The sequence below is a fragment of the Pavona decussata genome, unplaced genomic scaffold (assembly GCF_977016875.1).
Source record: "Pavona decussata unplaced genomic scaffold, jaPavDecu1.1 SCAFFOLD_223, whole genome shotgun sequence".
In the NCBI taxonomy this organism is placed as follows: Eukaryota; Metazoa; Cnidaria; class Anthozoa; order Scleractinia; family Agariciidae; genus Pavona; species Pavona decussata.
Window position 1 is genome coordinate 4,269,844 of NW_028145628.1, and position 20,959 is coordinate 4,290,802.

The 20,959-nt window shown below is 39.0% G+C and overlaps 1 protein-coding gene across 1 annotated transcript in view; it reads left to right on the forward strand.

Annotated features, from left to right (window-relative positions):
* The window catches only part of LOC146459270 (uncharacterized), a 58,152-nt gene extending 47,267 nt beyond the window's left edge, over window positions 1–10,885 (forward strand). Inside the window, exon 9 of the mRNA XM_085089781.1 lies at window positions 6,666–10,885. Within this exon, the coding sequence (XP_084945907.1) occupies window positions 6,666–6,698 (33 nt within the window). The 3' untranslated portion in view covers window positions 6,699–10,885. The remainder of the gene's footprint in view (window positions 1–6,665) is intronic.
* Window positions 10,886–20,959: the final 10,074 nt, after the last annotated feature.

A 20,959-nucleotide genomic window follows, 5' to 3' on the forward strand; every position in this document is an offset into this window, starting at 1 on the left:
TCTGGATTCATTTTGTTATTTTATAATGTCCTTTTGCAAACGTGTGGATTCCATCTTCTCTTATGACTCTCTTGTCATCATTTACAGAAAGAGCAATCTTGTTAACTGTTTCTGTGAAAATTTCGTGTTTGTATGATCTGATGATATTCATTGATCTCATTTGTTTTTTTCCTGAAATGAGACAATCTTTGTAATCTTGATGCGTGATTGTTTTTTTGATGACTGATTTTTTGATTCCTTTGCATTTTTTTTCTTCTTTTTTGTCTTCATACATTCTGACTGAATAAAGTTTTGACCTGAGTCCAACAAACTCTTCAATGATTTTTCCTCCAGCTTCATCTTTCATCATTCCAATGACTTTTTTGTTTATTCCAGTTGGAATGTTTGAAGGATGTATTTTTGGGAAATTTGATGTGTCAAACTTTTCTTTAACATCAGCAGAAATATCCTGAAAAAAGTCATCTGTTTCCATTTCATAACAAAGAGAATCAGTGTCTGTGAAAAGGAGTTTTGCTTTTTCTTGATATTTCGGTTTGATGTAATCATAATGAAAGTCAAAGATGAGAGTTTTTGAAATGTCAAGAATCGACATTCCACAATAAATTGGTTTGTCAAAAAGAAGTTTCACTCTTTTCATGTGAATTGCAATCAAATTTTCATCAAATATTGTGCAACTTTCAAAGTTTGGTTTTGCAGCGAATCGCAATGCTGAAAATCTGTTGTTAACCAATTTGATGTCCACCCTTTTCCTGATGTTTTCCATGGTTTTTCCGAAAACAGAATTGTTCATGAGTTTGAAAAAATCTTTTTCGAAATCATTCTTTCCGTTTGCTCTTAGTTTTGTGTTGAGTTCAATGTAAGGTTTCAACCAGGCTTCCTCTTTGAATTTGATGATTCTGTGAATCTTTTTCAGTTTGAGTCCCATTTGGAGATATTGCTTCAGATTTCTGTGATGAATCACATATTTTTCTTTTTTGTTGAGAGTTGGAATGAGTTTTTCAACATTGTTGACAATGATTCTTTCAGGAGCAAGTGGGAGATCATTGTGGAGATCGTGAAGTTCTTTTGGGTAATCAAGGTCAACTTGAAGAATGCAAGGAAAATTTCTCCAGTCATTGAATTCTTTTTCGTCAACCCATTCAAATCCACCTACAGGAAGAGGTTCACACATTGCCCAACCATAAAGATTGTTTGCATCAAGATAAGGGATAAATGTTGAAGGTTTTTCTGGGTTGAAATCTTTCATATACTTATTGTTGGCTTTTCCAAATCTGTTTGAAATCATTGAAACACCACCTCTGGTGCCTTTTTCAATCATTTGAAGCATGTCAATGTCTGTGAGGAGTTCAAGTTTCACTTCAGTTTTCTTCAAAGATGCATCCCATGCAAGTCCAGGAGAAGTGAAATACCATGCTGGATCAAGTTCATAGTTTTCAAGGCAAACGTTTCTGAATTCCTCAAAAACATCAGCAAGGAGAAGGACATCTGTTTTGAGATAAAGATCGTGATAAACTCCCATGTTTTTGCATTTGAAAGTTTTCCAAACTTTTTGAGCATGCTCAAAGTCTTGTTGTGTGATGTGTTCATCGTTGAGTTTTGAATAAAATTTTTCTTTTGGGGGAAGATTTGTTTCTTGAAATTTGTTGATGTTGTCCATGAAGTCATAAGGATAAACTCCTTTTTTTGAAAGAAGATCAAGTTTTTCTCCCAGTTCTTTTTTTTCTTCTTCAGAAAGTTTTTCTTCTTCCAGGGTTTTTCCTCTTTCTTTCAATTTTTCTCTCAAAAGACTTTTTTTTGTTTCAATCTTTTTGTCTCTTTCCAGATTCTTGACCAATGCATCAAGAGAAGATGCCATGAATTTGAAAGAATCAATGAATCTGATGTCATGTCGGATCAAATGTTCTTTTCCTTCTTTGTCAATCCAGCTTCCCACAATAATTTTTTTTGTGAATGAAATGTATTTTTCCTCGTTGTTTGGAATACATCTGATGTCTCCTTCAGTTTTTCCAAGATTCTTGACGAAAAGATGAGCGTCATAATTTTGAAGATTGTGAAAAATCACTGGAGTAAACCATGGCTTTCTGTATTTTAGATTGCATGAGTTGTGAGCTGCTCCTCGGAATTTCCCAGTGAAGTGACAGTGATCTCTGACTTTTTTTTCGTCTTCTTCAAATTCTTCTTGGCAAATCCAACATTTTGTTGATTCGTTGAAATCTTTCCAGTCATTTTGTGTCATAATCAAGGGTTTTGGTGGAATATTTTGAATCCTTGTGATATCATCTTCAATCATTTCAACAAAGATTTGAGAAATGTCTGCGTTTTCACTTTTCATTCGATATGCCACAGTTTTTGAAAGATTTTCGTTAAAAGAGCATTTGATGTGATAACAAAACCCACAAGGTTTGTGTTTTTGAAACTGGTTGGTGAAACAATTTTTTGGATTTGGTTCACATCCGCTGATTGATTCAACAAGACTCTCGAAATCAGCATAAATGACAAATGGCATTTTTTGTGAGCGAATGTGATTTTCGAATTGGATAAAAGTTCCCTCTTCTGGCATTTCGATGAATTCATTGCTTTGACAAATCTCTTTGTGAATTTCAAGTTTTTCATTTGTTTGAAAAGCATTCAAGCATCTTAAACAAATATGAATTGATCCATTGTGTTTTGTGATTTGACTTGACAACAGTTTGCTCATGTCTTTGATGAGACAATAATGCTTTTTTTCACAATCTGCAATCAAAAGAAGATTGATTTGGTGTTGCCTTTCTGGAGCTTTGAATATTTTAAGAGGATAAACAACTTCTTGAAATCCAAAAACATTGATTGAAATGTTTTGATTTGATTTTTCAAAATGTGTTATTTGTTTCACATCAATTGGAAATTTCAGTCCATTCCAATTGAGTCTTTTTGAATTTTCCCTGAGATTTTTGTCAATTCTTTCAGGATGTTTATCTGCAGGAAAAAGTGCTCTGGTGACACACCATTTGAAGCATTCATTATCATCATTTTTCATGTTGATAATTGCTTTTTTGTTTGCTAGAATTTTTGGCAGTGGGATGTATGATCTCCCTCTGAGTGGGATGTACTGTGTCATTTGAACGTCAAGTGACAGAACTCTTTCAAGAACCCAGTTTGATCCTCTGTTAGTGAAATTTTGAAATCTTTCTTTGATTGTTTCAATCATAGAGTCAATGATTTCTGATTCATTCGTCCCTTCATGATTTTCAATTGTTTGAGAATGAAAATATGGATAAGCAGTTATAATATTTCCGTTGGTCAAATCAGTTCTTGTCATATAGCAATTGAGAATGAGTCTAATTCTTGTTTGTCGATTTTCTCTCATCAATCGCAAAACATCTGGTTTGACAAATTGCATAAATTCACTTTCATCAAAATTTCCTTCTGATTCAACTCGAAATTGTCTTGCAAAACCACTCAATGCAGTTGCTGTTTCTGTGATTTTTGCTCTTATTCTATTGATTTCTTTCAATTTTGAGATTTTTTTGTCTTTCTCGATTTCTTCGGGTGTTGATATTTTGATTTTTGGAAGAGAAGGGCTTGTTGGTTTTCTCAAACCAAGCATTTCCTCAAGTTCTCTGATTTCTTGGCGATTTTTTTCTTCAACTTTTCTTCTTTGAATTTGATCTTGATTTTTTTTCACTGCCCTTGTTGGTTGGATAATTTGTGAATTTATTTCTGGAACTGGTTCATCAAAAATGGGTGAGAGGTTTCGAGCTCTTTCACGTTCTCGTTCAAGAGCTTGATTTATCGCATCAACGAGTTCTGCTTTTCTCAATCGACTGAATCTTCTCAGTCCAAGCCTTTTTGCTTCAGATTTTAATTCTGGAACTTTCAATCTGTCCATTTTATATATTTTTTTTTTTAATTTTTTTTTAAAATTTTTTTTGAATTTTTTTTATTTTTTTAAATTTTTTTAAAAAATATATAAAATGGAAAAAGAACAAATTGAATTAAAAATTTTAGTGAGTGGAAAAGATATTTTTGAAATTTTTTTCAATGGTTCATCATTGGATTATTTGAACCAAATTATTTCAAAAAGTGATGAAATCAAAGTTTATCCAACTCATGCAAGTCTTTTGAAAATGGCAAATAAAAAAAAAATTCAGAACAAAATGGCATACACAAACGATGAACTCAGAAAAGCTTTTGGTTTTCCTTCAAAACAAAAAAAATTGAGAAAATTTGTTTTTGAGTCACCAAATGAAAGACTTGAATTTGACACAAGAAAACAAGCATTGGAAAAACTTCAAATATCAGCAAACCGAATTGCTGATGCTGTGAAAAATGGAAAAATTGAGATTGGAAATGTTAAGTATGATTTCAAAAGAGAATAATTTCCAGAGAATTTCTGTGGAAATCAAAATTTCATTTAATTTTTTATCCCATAATTTTCCCGAGATTTTTTTCCCAATAATTTGTTGGTTCTCTTTGAATTTCTTTTTCAATTTGTTCAATCCATTTTTCCCAATATTGTTTGTCTTTTTCAGGATTGTTTTCTCTCCAGCTTTCTGCTAGTTCTTTCTCTTGTTGAATTTTTTCGTTTTCAATGTGCGCCATCCATTGAAGCCAATATTCTCTCGCTTTCTCAGGGTTGTTTTTTCTCCAACGACGTGAACATTCTCTTGCTTTTTCTCGTTGTTCTTCATTGTCTCGATAGTTATTAGTGTAATCTGTTGTTCTTTTTTTAGCTTCTGAGTGGATTATTTTTGAAGGATCTTGATCATTCTGTGAGAGAATTTCAATCTTCTCTTGTTTTCTCATCTTTGCTGCATATTTTATCTGTCGTTCTTTACAAATTTGTGTTAATTGTTTTGAGGAAAGTTGTGAGTAATCCATTTTATTTGAAAATTTTTTTGAATTTTTTTGGAATTTTTTTTGTTTTTTTGGTTTCACCATAATTTTTACGCAAATCAAGGGAGACTTGATTTGGGACACTTTTTTTTGAAAAAGTGGTCGGATTTTTTATTTTTTTCTGATTTTTATATACTACTTAATTGCTTTCTGGTGTTAATTTTGGCTGTTGCTTGATTTTTTTTGCTTTTTATGCTGAAAGGGGGGAGAATTGAGATTGGTTGAAAAATGTCCCAGGTCTCTCCTTTCTGGGCTACTGGGCAAATGAGACTGGCGCGAATCCATGACAATAATAATAATAATAATAATAATAATAATAATAATAATAATAATAATTTTTTAAATAAAAATATGAGAACTCTTTATTAACATATTTCAAGCAAATTGCTATTCACAAGTTAAAAGTAGAAAAATAACTATTAAAAAGTAAAATTAATTAAAAATAATAATCTTTATTAAGGTGGCTGAACACAGTTTGCGTGCGTTTTCTGTAAGTGATGTTATTAAGCACGTGCTAGGGTTGTGGTACGCAAATACGGCGGTCGATAAAGTGATCCCTCAATTTCACATGAAATGAATAATAAAGTTAAGTTTTGATCCTAAATAACTAACTTTCTCGTTTCTGGACTCTTTTTCTTTTCTTTCCGAGAAAAAAAAAAGCATTCACCAAGACCTTTCGCATGCTTTTCATCTTTGCCATGAAACCCAAATAAAACCACGCATGCACATTTGACCAAAAAATTGCGACTGGTTGTTTTCGTGGAAATGTTTCTAAGGAACCGCTCATTATAATTCCCTGAAATTTGGCATGAAAATAGTTCCCATAAGCGTAACTCGCCTACAAAGAGAAACCTTAATCTAACAGAGGGTATCTTCACAAAACATTAAAATGCAAAATCAATATTTGCAGGAGATCTCTCTGTCAAAATTACATGAAAATAGTGCAACTGTGTCAGTGTTTTGTGTGTTGTGCTGGATACAAAAAATGGGAAAAATCTAATGGGTACATTTTCTAAAAATAAAGGAAACCTACTATTTTTGGGCGTTTAATAGTTCGCTGCGATGCCATGGAAACGGTACTTAGCTCAACAAGACATACGAAAATACATTTTTTCTTAGTTGGTCTTACACCATACCAATTTTGGGCGTCCGGAAATACATAGTTTCCAAATAACGTCTTCTGACACCTGGATACTAAAAAACTGAATTCGGCCACCTTAACATATTCCAAGCTATTTACAAGTAAAGGAAAAAACAAAAGTCATAAACTTACAAAAAGCTATTCTCATTTGTAATAAAAAGTCATATTATTATTATTATTATTATTATTATTATTATTGTTATTATTATTATTATTATTATTATTATTATTATTATTTTAATTGCAGTAAAAACTTCTGGATGCCCAGATATCCTAAACAATGATTGGGCGGCCAGCCGTAGCCAATCAATGCAACGTCCAAAGTCCTTACAATTAAAATCCCAACTCCTAATCATAGAGATCCCAGTAATTAAATTCTAAAACTATTTACTGTCCATAAAATCCTCAATATAAATACTAAAACTTCTGTTCCTCGCGATGGAGACACACAATGATGGTGTGCACTTGTGAATTGGTTTTTTAGGATCTTTTTAATAATTCTTTTATCCATAATATTCGCTTGAGATTTACCATACTATTTACAAGGCTGAAAAGTTAAGAAGATATTAAAACCAAAACAATTTCGACTAATCAAGTCATCCTCAGGGCAAAAAGACCGTCCGCTACATGCATATTTTATATCCTTTAGGTGATTCCCGATGGGAACAGTTTTGCTACGTAAGAATGGACTTGTTTGTTCAGACTGGGGCTCCATTGTTGGATCATTAAGCCTTCAATGATCCTGCGCTTGTGAAAAGTTTGGGCTGTACATTTGGAACTAAAAGAATGGGTCGGATTCTCCAGTAGGTGACGGACAGGTTCAGAGTCATTAAAGGAGTTTGAATGTTCATCAATTCGCACCTCCACATTTCTCCTGGTTTCCCTGATGTAATCAACACCGCAAGAACAGTCACTTTTATAGACCACATGTGATCTGTGATCTGAGAGTGTTTTTGTCCTCAAGGTGGAAAAGACTTTTGATTTATCTTGTTTTCCAGGGGACGACTGAAAATGTGTTGAAACCCGTGAAATTGTACAGCTTAGAGATAAAAGTTTTCCTAAGTTTTTCATTTCTTTGACAGTAAGGGAGCTTGATGAAAATCGTCTTACACTCTTCAAGAAGAAAACTCGGGATAAGATTGTCATCTTCGGGTAGACTTGCAGAAAACTGTTCACTGTGTAAGAAATAAAACGCTTGGGGTATCCCGCATTTAGAAACTGCCTCTGGAAAAGATCAAACCGACCTGTAACCAACCTGCTTTCCTGTATGGGACAACCAAGACTCACAAATTCAACAATCCTGGTGAAATCACTAAAGAAAACCTCAAACTCCGTCTGATAGTCAGCACTTGCAACCCTTTTAGGGACCGGACATAAATTAGAGGGGGGAGGGGAGGGCTGGCCCATTTTTATTTTGGCCTACCAGTTTTGGGGAGACCCTCCCCATTCCAGGTGCAGAAAAAATGTAGACCCTCCAAAATAGTTTGCATAATTTATCATGACCCCCCCACCCACCCCTCCTGCCACACTAGGCCTACCTGTATTGCAGCATGGCCTGAATTGTATGACACTGACCTTAAACTAACAGAATGCACGCAAGTTTGTCAAACTGTTTTATCAAGAAGGTAGACGGCAGTATGATTCTCAGCAAAACATTTTCACTTTGAATCTCGAATAAAAAGTATCATGAGCAGCAGTAATCCAGTTGCAGCTGGGAAATTTTATGATGACAATTATGTCATTGTAAAATCTGATGATATCATTATAAGGTCTAACATCAAAACTATGGTTGATCTTTAGAAGAATAAAGTTGGTTGTGTGTATCTCAGGAACTGCTTTACTCATTGCCTCTCTAACATCCTCATTCCATTCCAGCGTTTATTTATTATTATTATTATTATTATTATTATTATTATTATTATTATTATTATTATTAAAGGCATGTCAAACTCAAGTGGGAAATGCAACCCGAACTCTTTAGAAAAGTGGTATGATTGCATGTTTTCTACATAACATATTTCAATTTTTCAAATGAGTACAAACTATACTGGAGTGGTTCATCAAGTATCAGTCATGATGGATGTAAGGATCACTACTTATAAACCAAGCAAGCAGAATACTTCTTCTCTCTGTCTTCTCTCTAGATCTTTGTTAGCATGATAATGTTCCCAAGGTTAATGAGACATTCATACTCAACAGCTTCTTTGCCAATAGGGATGCGATAACTTCTACAGTCTACTGTAATTTGTAACTAATGTGCATTTGTATCAACTACATGTATTTAAGGGGCTTACACACTATACTCTGCTCATTACCTCTAGAAAGATTTTTATTTCCCTTAAAGAAGTGAAAACATTGTTTTGTAGAGGAAGAAAATGTTCTTTCATTGTCAGACTTACTTATACATACACATAATTTATGATAAATTTGTATGCTTAACTTGATAACGGGAAAGCCAGAACTGGAGGAATTGAGCTTATGAGCTCCAGTTTCTGGCTTCACCTGGTTTAAAATATAACAAACAAAACAGCTTTCTTTCTGATGATTTCAATTCCAACTGTGCAATAAATTAGCAGTAAGCATGCAAATGCAAATGTCTGCAGAGTAAACATTTTACAGCCTTTACAGGCAACGGTGTTGGCATTCTAATTTAACAGGTGGAATGGAAGTCGCCAGAGAGAACTGACTACTGGTTTTCCACACAGCACTGTCAATTTGGCAAAATTGCAGTTTTGCAAAATTGCAGTCTCTACATTATATATGAACTTTGTATTTTCCATTATGATTGTTAAGCAGGCACCCCAATGAAAGTGAATGCAGATTGATAAATGATTATAGTAGAGATTTTCATAACAGCCATGCTCTTTGTCAACATACACTGTAATGGCAAACCTAGTCAATCGTAGTTTGAATAGGACAGGTTGTTTTAAGATTTAAAGAAATAGTTCCTCTATGAAAGGGCAAGCCCCTCTTTCCTTTCACACCATTCGGTTGTGGTATCTTTGCTGACTCAATTCTCCTTTGAAATTTCGTACTATCACAACAGCAATATGAAGATTTGTTTTTTAATTGGCTTAACAGGGTTTATACCGAAAACTAAGCCAAGGTTGTCAATACTAGTTTTTCAAAAAAAATGCTAGTTTGTTAGTTGTTTACCTTGGTGAAGGGCTGAAGGTAAGAATGGTCAGGTCAGGCCCCTTTTATACTGGAACTTCCTGTCTAAGTTTCTGGAGGTGTAATTTGTTCTATTGCTCTTATTTTATTGGGTATTTTCCGTAATAAGAATAATAGGGAATGGGCTTGAGTAATTTCAGCTGTAATTTGATAATTCTTGTCAACATGGCCCGTAAAATGGAAAAGTTTGGATGTAATATATCAAAGACAAGGAAGAATGGTTCATCAGATATCCAAACGCTGAGAAGTAGGTTGAAAAAACAAGGGTTATGATTTAGACACAAGGTTGTTCTTCATTTACAAAAAGCTAGTGTTAGCTAATTCCCAACCATTGTTATTTTGTTTGTGCCATTAATATTTTTAAAATTGACTCAATAAAGTTTTATTGTTGACAAAATGGAATTAAGTTCTTGCTTCAAGCAATGTAGTGATGTGATGGTGTATGCTTATCCACGGCTAATGGGACACTAATTGGGTAAGTTCTATATTGCAAAAATATAATAAGGCATGGCACTCAAATGACAATATTTCCCATTTCTGCTTTAATTATTTAATGAATAGGCCTTTGTTTTTTGTTTTTTTTTTATTGCTGCCATGTTGGTGTACCCATAAAAAGAACATTTGGTTACACAAAAATTGAAGTAAACTCTCAGGAGAAAAAAATTGTTGTTCCTGTTACACCAACATGGCTGCCTTGACATCAAGCTCAATCCATCAGTAGTCATTTAAGGCATTTAATTTGCTTCATTATTGGTTTCATATGTCATCCTTTGTCTCAAAGATGAAATTTGTGAGCTATAAATTTGAAAAACCAGTTTAACTCTCTAGAAAATAGAACGTTTCTGTCTCATTACTATTAAAATCTCAAGAGAATACAGCTTGGGTGATCATATGCTAAATTCTCATTACCTCAAGAGTTGAATAAGCATTTTCATTACAAAGAGACATTTGATGCTGATCACTGTTAGGGCATAAAGGGTTAAGGAGGTAAGTGTAAATTTTTCTGCAGTGTTTAATTTCTAGGAAATGTCAGGCAGTGTTCCCTTGACATCCCTTGAATGCATTGCATTGAGAAATAGCGATGGAATTTAATGACGAATTCAGTGGTTATATGCTTTGTTTTAATGTCGTTACTGTTATAGTACAGAACTACAAGCTAGATGTTAATGGTAACTTACTCTTTGGAAATGTAAAGAAGCAATAAATGAATCCATAGTTTTCGTTCTCGTTGTGCAAGGATGAAAAGACGAGAGAATCTGGGAAATAGTCATTTCGCACAGCATAGTGACGTCCTCTGGCGGGAAGGAAAGCTTATGTTGATGAGCGTTCGCAGTCGTGATATTACATTCGTGTGGCGTAGTTATTCTCGATTTTTGAGCCGTCTGGTGGTTAAGGGACATCATAAAGTCCCGATACCCGCAAGTCACTGGCACATTTCAAAGAACTGAGACGTGTCTTCCATCCTTCCATCGTTAAAAGCGCTTTTAAGCGCACTTGTTTTGGCGATGGCTGGTGGATCGATCCAGACGGAAAGTTTATCACCAACTCTTCAATACTCCTGTCCACGGTAATCTTTAGTTTAGCCGGTATCATCGTGAGTTGTGGCCCATTTGCCAACCTACGTCGTGATCGAATTCGGGAAATGAAGAGTTGGTTTTAGACTTATAATATTTTCCTCTGACGTCGGGAATGTATGTTCCGCGTCAAAAATGTCCGCCGTTACCCACAATGCAAAGGGAACCTTCAATAAGGAATGTTGCCAATGAAAAGAGCGTCCAAAAAAACGTAGTTGGGACACATTTTTGTTAGAAATTGGCGAGCTAACCAAAAGTGCACTTTTTTGGTGGGCCTCCCCTACCCCCCTCAGGAGCAGTTCTATGAGTCTGCTCCCAAGGGAGGCACAAAACCTACTCCATAGTAGGTTTTCTTGCATGCTGATTCCATTTTCAATGTTTTCACTTGACTATGACAAAGGCAAAGTCAAATACTCACCCCTATATGGACGGGGAAGCAAAGTGACGATTTTGGTAGGTCGCCATTTTCAATCAGGAATGTTGCCAATGAAAAGAGCGTCCAAAAAAACGTAGTTGGGACACATTTTTGTTAGAAATTGGCGAGCTAACCAAAAGTGCACTTTTTTGGTGGGCCTCCCCTACCCCCCTCAGGAGCAGTTCTATGAGTCTGCTCCCAAGGGAGGCACAAAACCTACTCCATAGTAGGTTTTCTTGCATGCTGATTCCATTTTCAATGTTTTCACTTGACTATGACAAAGGCAAAGTCAAATACTCACCCCTATATGGACGGGGAAGCAAAGTGACGATTTTGGTAGGTCGCCATTTTCAATCAGGAATGTTGCCAATGAAAAGAGCGTCCAAAAAAACGTAGTTGGGACACATTTTTGTTAGAAATTGGCGAGCTAACCAAAAGTGCACTTTTTTGGTGGGCCTCCCCTACCCCCCTCAGGAGCAGTTCTATGAGTCTGCTCCCAAGGGAGGCACAAAACCTACTCCATAGTAGGTTTTCTTGCATGCTGATTCCATTTTCAATGTTTTCACTTGACTATGACAAAGGCAAAGTCAAATACTCACCCCTATATGGACGGGGAAGCAAAGTGACGATTTTGGTAGGTCGCCATTTTCAATCAGGAATGTTGCCAATGAAAAGAGCGTCCAAAAAAACGTAGTTGGGACACATTTTTGTTAGAAATTGGCGAGCTAACCAAAAGTGCACTTTTTTGGTGGGCCTCCCCTACCCCCCTCAGGAGCAGTTCTATGAGTCTGCTCCCAAGGGAGGCACAAAACCTACTCCATAGTAGGTTTTCTTGCAAGCTGATTCCATTTTCAATGTTTTCACTTGACTATGACAAAGGCAAAGTCAAATACTCACCCCTATATGGACGGGGAAGCAAAGTGACGATTTTGGTAGGTCGCCATTTTCAATCAGGAATGTTGCCAATGAAAAGAGCGTCCAAAAAAACGTAGTTGGGACACATTTTTGTTAGAAATTGGCGAGCTAACCAAAAGTGCACTTTTTTGGTGGGCCTCCCCTACCCCCCTCAGGAGCAGTTCTATGAGTCTGCTCCCAAGGGAGGCACAAAACCTACTCCATAGTAGGTTTTCTTGCATGCTGATTCCATTTTCAATGTTTTCACTTGACTATGACAAAGGCAAAGTCAAATACTCACCCCTATATGGACGGGGAAGCAAAGTGACGATTTTGGTAGGTCGCCATTTTCAATCAGGAATGTTGCCAATGAAAAGAGCGTCCAAAAAAACGTAGTTGGGACACATTTTTGTTAGAAATTGGCGAGCTAACCAAAAGTGCACTTTTTTGGTGGGCCTCCCCTACCCCCCTCAGGAGCAGTTCTATGAGTCTGCTCCCAAGGGAGGCACAAAACCTACTCCATAGTAGGTTTTCTTGCATGCTGATTCCATTTTCAATGTTTTCACTTGACTATGACAAAGGCAAAGTCAAATACTCACCCCTATATGGACGGGGAAGCAAAGTGACGATTTTGGTAGGTCGCCATTTTCAATCAGGAATGTTGCCAATGAAAAGAGCGTCCAAAAAAACGTAGTTGGGACACATTTTTGTTAGAAATTGGCGAGCTAACCAAAAGTGCACTTTTTTGGTGGGCCTCCCCTACCCCCCTCAGGAGCAGTTCTATGAGTCTGCTCCCAAGGGAGGCACAAAACCTACTCCATAGTAGGTTTTCTTGCATGCTGATTCCATTTTCAATGTTTTCACTTGACTATGACAAAGGCAAAGTCAAATACTCACCCCTATATGGACGGGGAAGCAAAGTGACGATTTTGGTAGGTCGCCATTTTCAATCAGGAATGTTGCCAATGAAAAGAGCGTCCAAAAAAACGTAGTTGGGACACATTTTTGTTAGAAATTGGCGAGCTAACCAAAAGTGCACTTTTTTGGTGGGCCTCCCCTACCCCCCTCAGGAGCAGTTCTATGAGTCTGCTCCCAAGGGAGGCACAAAACCTACTCCATAGTAGGTTTTCTTGCATGCTGATTCCATTTTCAATGTTTTCACTTGACTATGACAAAGGCAAAGTCAAATACTCACCCCTATATGGACGGGGAAGCAAAGTGACGATTTTGGTAGGTCGCCATTTTCAATCAGGAATGTTGCCAATGAAAAGAGCGTCCAAAAAAACGTAGTTGGGACACATTTTTGTTAGAAATTGGCGAGCTAACCAAAAGTGCACTTTTTTGGTGGGCCTCCCCTACCCCCCTCAGGAGCAGTTCTATGAGTCTGCTCCCAAGGGAGGCACAAAACCTACTCCATAGTAGGTTTTCTTGCATGCTGATTCCATTTTCAATGTTTTCACTTGACTATGACAAAGGCAAAGTCAAATACTCACCCCTATATGGACGGGGAAGCAAAGTGACGATTTTGGTAGGTCGCCATTTTCAATCAGGAATGTTGCCAATGAAAAGAGCGTCCAAAAAAACGTAGTTGGGACACATTTTTGTTAGAAATTGGCGAGCTAACCAAAAGTGCACTTTTTTGGTGGGCCTCCCCTACCCCCCTCAGGAGCAGTTCTATGAGTCTGCTCCCAAGGGAGGCACAAAACCTACTCCATAGTAGGTTTTCTTGCATGCTGATTCCATTTTCAATGTTTTCACTTGACTATGACAAAGGCAAAGTCAAATACTCACCCCTATATGGACGGGGAAGCAAAGTGACGATTTTGGTAGGTCGCCATTTTCAATCAGGAATGTTGCCAATGAAAAGAGCGTCCAAAAAAACGTAGTTGGGACACATTTTTGTTAGAAATTGGCGAGCTAACCAAAAGTGCACTTTTTTGGTGGGCCTCCCCTACCCCCCTCAGGAGCAGTTCTATGAGTCTGCTCCCAAGGGAGGCACAAAACCTACTCCATAGTAGGTTTTCTTGCAAGCTGATTCCATTTTCAATGTTTTCACTTGACTATGACAAAGGCAAAGTCAAATACTCACCCCTATATGGACGGGGAAGCAAAGTGACGATTTTGGTAGGTCGCCATTTTCAATCAGGAATGTTGCCAATGAAAAGAGCGTCCAAAAAAACGTAGTTGGGACACATTTTTGTTAGAAATTGGCGAGCTAACCAAAAGTGCACTTTTTTGGTGGGCCTCCCCTACCCCCCTCAGGAGCAGTTCTATGAGTCTGCTCCCAAGGGAGGCACAAAACCTACTCCATAGTAGGTTTTCTTGCATGCTGATTCCATTTTCAATGTTTTCACTTGACTATGACAAAGGCAAAGTCAAATACTCACCCCTATATGGACGGGGAAGCAAAGTGACGATTTTGGTAGGTCGCCATTTTCAATCAGGAATGTTGCCAATGAAAAGAGCGTCCAAAAAAACGTAGTTGGGACACATTTTTGTTAGAAATTGGCGAGCTAACCAAAAGTGCACTTTTTTGGTGGGCCTCCCCTACCCCCCTCAGGAGCAGTTCTATGAGTCTGCTCCCAAGGGAGGCACAAAACCTACTCCATAGTAGGTTTTCTTGCATGCTGATTCCATTTTCAATGTTTTCACTTGACTATGACAAAGGCAAAGTCAAATACTCACCCCTATATGGACGGGGAAGCAAAGTGACGATTTTGGTAGGTCGCCATTTTCAATCAGGAATGTTGCCAATGAAAAGAGCGTCCAAAAAAACGTAGTTGGGACACATTTTTGTTAGAAATTGGCGAGCTAACCAAAAGTGCACTTTTTTGGTGGGCCTCCCCTACCCCCCTCAGGAGCAGTTCTATGAGTCTGCTCCCAAGGGAGGCACAAAACCTACTCCATAGTAGGTTTTCTTGCAAGCTGATTCCATTTTCAATGTTTTCACTTGACTATGACAAAGGCAAAGTCAAATACTCACCCCTATATGGACGGGGAAGCAAAGTGACGATTTTGGTAGGTCGCCATTTTCAATCAGGAATGTTGCCAATGAAAAGAGCGTCCAAAAAAACGTAGTTGGGACACATTTTTGTTAGAAATTGGCGAGCTAACCAAAAGTGCACTTTTTTGGTGGGCCTCCCCTACCCCCCTCAGGAGCAGTTCTATGAGTCTGCTCCCAAGGGAGGCACAAAACCTACTCCATAGTAGGTTTTCTTGCATGCTGATTCCATTTTCAATGTTTTCACTTGACTATGACAAAGGCAAAGTCAAATACTCACCCCTATATGGACGGGGAAGCAAAGTGACGATTTTGGTAGGTCGCCATTTTCAATCAGGAATGTTGCCAATGAAAAGAGCGTCCAAAAAAACGTAGTTGGGACACATTTTTGTTAGAAATTGGCGAGCTAACCAAAAGTGCACTTTTTTGGTGGGCCTCCCCTACCCCCCTCAGGAGCAGTTCTATGAGTCTGCTCCCAAGGGAGGCACAAAACCTACTCCATAGTAGGTTTTCTTGCATGCTGATTCCATTTTCAATGTTTTCACTTGACTATGACAAAGGCAAAGTCAAATACTCACCCCTATATGGACGGGGAAGCAAAGTGACGATTTTGGTAGGTCGCCATTTTCAATCAGGAATGTTGCCAATGAAAAGAGCGTCCAAAAAAACGTAGTTGGGACACATTTTTGTTAGAAATTGGCGAGCTAACCAAAAGTGCACTTTTTTGGTGGGCCTCCCCTACCCCCCTCAGGAGCAGTTCTATGAGTCTGCTCCCAAGGGAGGCACAAAACCTACTCCATAGTAGGTTTTCTTGCATGCTGATTCCATTTTCAATGTTTTCACTTGACTATGACAAAGGCAAAGTCAAATACTCACCCCTATATGGACGGGGAAGCAAAGTGACGATTTTGGTAGGTCGCCATTTTCAATCAGGAATGTTGCCAATGAAAAGAGCGTCCAAAAAAACGTAGTTGGGACACATTTTTGTTAGAAATTGGCGAGCTAACCAAAAGTGCACTTTTTTGGTGGGCCTCCCCTACCCCCCTCAGGAGCAGTTCTATGAGTCTGCTCCCAAGGGAGGCACAAAACCTACTCCATAGTAGGTTTTCTTGCATGCTGATTCCATTTTCAATGTTTTCACTTGACTATGACAAAGGCAAAGTCAAATACTCACCCCTATATGGACGGGGAAGCAAAGTGACGATTTTGGTAGGTCGCCATTTTCAATCAGGAATGTTGCCAATGAAAAGAGCGTCCAAAAAAACGTAGTTGGGACACATTTTTGTTAGAAATTGGCGAGCTAACCAAAAGTGCACTTTTTTGGTGGGCCTCCCCTACCCCCCTCAGGAGCAGTTCTATGAGTCTGCTCCCAAGGGAGGCACAAAACCTACTCCATAGTAGGTTTTCTTGCATGCTGATTCCATTTTCAATGTTTTCACTTGACTATGACAAAGGCAAAGTCAAATACTCACCCCTATATGGACGGGGAAGCAAAGTGACGATTTTGGTAGGTCGCCATTTTCAATCAGGAATGTTGCCAATGAAAAGAGCGTCCAAAAAAACGTAGTTGGGACACATTTTTGTTAGAAATTGGCGAGCTAACCAAAAGTGCACTTTTTTGGTGGGCCTCCCCTACCCCCCTCAGGAGCAGTTCTATGAGTCTGCTCCCAAGGGAGGCACAAAACCTACTCCATAGTAGGTTTTCTTGCATGCTGATTCCATTTTCAATGTTTTCACTTGACTATGACAAAGGCAAAGTCAAATACTCACCCCTATATGGACGGGGAAGCAAAGTGACGATTTTGGTAGGTCGCCATTTTCAATCAGGAATGTTGCCAATGAAAAGAGCGTCCAAAAAAACGTAGTTGGGACACATTTTTGTTAGAAATTGGCGAGCTAACCAAAAGTGCACTTTTTTGGTGGGCCTCCCCTACCCCCCTCAGGAGCAGTTCTATGAGTCTGCTCCCAAGGGAGGCACAAAACCTACTCCATAGTAGGTTTTCTTGCAAGCTGATTCCATTTTCAATGTTTTCACTTGACTATGACAAAGGCAAAGTCAAATACTCACCCCTATATGGACGGGGAAGCAAAGTGACGATTTTGGTAGGTCGCCATTTTCAATCAGGAATGTTGCCAATGAAAAGAGCGTCCAAAAAAACGTAGTTGGGACACATTTTTGTTAGAAATTGGCGAGCTAACCAAAAGTGCACTTTTTTGGTGGGCCTCCCCTACCCCCCTCAGGAGCAGTTCTATGAGTCTGCTCCCAAGGGAGGCACAAAACCTACTCCATAGTAGGTTTTCTTGCATGCTGATTCCATTTTCAATGTTTTCACTTGACTATGACAAAGGCAAAGTCAAATACTCACCCCTATATGGACGGGGAAGCAAAGTGACGATTTTGGTAGGTCGCCATTTTCAATCAGGAATGTTGCCAATGAAAAGAGCGTCCAAAAAAACGTAGTTGGGACACATTTTTGTTAGAAATTGGCGAGCTAACCAAAAGTGCACTTTTTTGGTGGGCCTCCCCTACCCCCCTCAGGAGCAGTTCTATGAGTCTGCTCCCAAGGGAGGCACAAAACCTACTCCATAGTAGGTTTTCTTGCATGCTGATTCCATTTTCAATGTTTTCACTTGACTATGACAAAGGCAAAGTCAAATACTCACCCCTATATGGACGGGGAAGCAAAGTGACGATTTTGGTAGGTCGCCATTTTCAATCAGGAATGTTGCCAATGAAAAGAGCGTCCAAAAAAACGTAGTTGGGACACATTTTTGTTAGAAATTGGCGAGCTAACCAAAAGTGCACTTTTTTGGTGGGCCTCCCCTACCCCCCTCAGGAGCAGTTCTATGAGTCTGCTCCCAAGGGAGGCACAAAACCTACTCCATAGTAGGTTTTCTTGCAAGCTGATTCCATTTTCAATGTTTTCACTTGACTATGACAAAGGCAAAGTCAAATACTCACCCCTATATGGACGGGGAAGCAAAGTGACGATTTTGGTAGGTCGCCATTTTCAATCAGGAATGTTGCCAATGAAAAGAGCGTCCAAAAAAACGTAGTTGGGACACATTTTTGTTAGAAATTGGCGAGCTAACCAAAAGTGCACTTTTTTGGTGGGCCTCCCCTACCCCCCTCAGGAGCAGTTCTATGAGTCTGCTCCCAAGGGAGGCACAAAACCTACTCCATAGTAGGTTTTCTTGCATGCTGATTCCATTTTCAATGTTTTCACTTGACTATGACAAAGGCAAAGTCAAATACTCACCCCTATATGGACGGGGAAGCAAAGTGACGATTTTGGTAGGTCGCCATTTTCAATCAGGAATGTTGCCAATGAAAAGAGCGTCCAAAAAAACGTAGTTGGGACACATTTTTGTTAGAAATTGGCGAGCTAACCAAAAGTGCACTTTTTTGGTGGGCCTCCCCTACCCCCCTCAGGAGCAGTTCTATGAGTCTGCTCCCAAGGGAGGCACAAAACCTACTCCATAGTAGGTTTTCTTGCATGCTGATTCCATTTTCAATGTTTTCACTTGACTATGACAAAGGCAAAGTCAAATACTCACCCCTATATGGACGGGGAAGCAAAGTGACGATTTTGGTAGGTCGCCATTTTCAATCAGGAATGTTGCCAATGAAAAGAGCGTCCAAAAAAACGTAGTTGGGACACATTTTTGTTAGAAATTGGCGAGCTAACCAAAAGTGCACTTTTTTGGTGGGCCTCCCCTACCCCCCTCAGGAGCAGTTCTATGAGTCTGCTCCCAAGGGAGGCACAAAACCTACTCCATAGTAGGTTTTCTTGCATGCTGATTCCATTTTCAATGTTTTCACTTGACTATGACAAAGGCAAAGTCAAATACTCACCCCTATATGGACGGGGAAGCAAAGTGACGATTTTGGTAGGTCGCCATTTTCAATCAGGAATGTTGCCAATGAAAAGAGCGTCCAAAAAAACGTAGTTGGGACACATTTTTGTTAGAAATTGGCGAGCTAACCAAAAGTGCACTTTTTTGGTGGGCCTCCCCTACCCCCCTCAGGAGCAGTTCTATGAGTCTGCTCCCAAGGGAGGCACAAAACCTACTCCATAGTAGGTTTTCTTGCATGCTGATTCCATTTTCAATGTTTTCACTTGACTATGACAAAGGCAAAGTCAAATACTCACCCCTATATGGACGGGGAAGCAAAGTGACGATTTTGGTAGGTCGCCATTTTCAATCAGGAATGTTGCCAATGAAAAGAGCGTCCAAAAAAACGTAGTTGGGACACATTTTTGTTAGAAATTGGCGAGCTAACCAAAAGTGCACTTTTTTGGTGGGCCTCCCCTACCCCCCTCAGGAGCAGTTCTATGAGTCTGCTCCCAAGGGAGGCACAAAACCTACTCCATAGTAGGTTTTCTTGCAAGCTGATTCCATTTTCAATGTTTTCACTTGACTATGACAAAGGCAAAGTCAAATACTCACCCCTATATGGACGGGGAAGCAAAGTGACGATTTTGGTAGGTCGCCATTTTCAATCAGGAATGTTGCCAATGAAAAGAGCGTCCAAAAAAACGTAGTTGGGACACATTTTTGTTAGAAATTGGCGAGCTAACCAAAAGTGCACTTTTTTGGTGGGCCTCCCCTACCCCCCTCAGGAGCAGTTCTATGAGTCTGCTCCCAAGGGAGGCACAAAACCTACTCCATAGTAGGTTTTCTTGCATGCTGATTCCATTTTCAATGTTTTCACTTGACTATGACAAAGGCAAAGTCAAATACTCACCCCTATATGGACGGGGAAGCAAAGTGACGATTTTGGTAGGTCGCCATTTTCAATCAGGAATGTTGCCAATGAAAAGAGCGTCCAAAAAAACGTAGTTGGGACACATTTTTGTTAGAAATTGGCGAGCTAACCAAAAGTGCACTTTTTTGGTGGGCCTCCCCTACCCCCCTCAGGAGCAGTTCTATGAGTCTGCTCCCAAGGGAGGCACAAAACCTACTCCATAGTAGGTTTTCTTGCATGCTGATTCCATTTTCAATGTTTTCACTTGACTATGACAAAGGCAAAGTCAAATACTCACCCCTATATGGACGGGGAAGCAAAGTGACGATTTTGGTAGGTCGCCATTTTCAATCAGGAATGTTGCCAATGAAAAGAGCGTCCAAAAAAACGTAGTTGGGACACATTTTTGTTAGAAATTGGCGAGCTAACCAAAAGTGCACTTTTTTGGTGGGCCTCCCCTACCCCCCTCAGGAGCAGTTCTATGAGTCTGCTCCCAAGGGAGGCACAAAACCTACTCCATAGTAGGTTTTCTTGCAAGCTGATTCCATTTTCAATGTTTTCACTTGACTATGACAAAGGCAAAGTCAAATACTCACCCCTATATGGACGGGGAAGCAAAGTGACGATTTTGGTAGGTCGCCATTTTCAATCAGGAATGTTGCCAATGAAAAGAGCGTCCAAAAAAACGTAGTTGGGACACATTTTTGTTAGAAATTGGCGAGCTAACCAAAAGTGCACTTTTTTGGTGGGCCTCCCCTACCCCCCTCAGGAGCAGTTCTATGAGTCTGCTCCCAAGGGAGGCACAAAACCTACTCCATAGTAGGTTTTCTTGCATGCTGATTCCATTTTCAATGTTTTCACTTGACTATGACAAAGGCAAAGTCAAATACTCACCCCTATATGGACGGGGAAGCAAAGTGACGATTTTGGTAGGTCGCCATTTTCAATCAGGAATGTTGCCAATGAAAAGAGCGTCCAAAAAAACGTAGTTGGGACACATTTTTGTTAGAAATTGGCGAGCTAACCAAAAGTGCACTTTTTTGGTGGGCCTCCCCTACCCCCCTCAGGAGCAGTTCTATGAGTCTGCTCCCAAGGGAGGCACAAAACCTACTCCATAGTAGGTTTTCTTGCATGC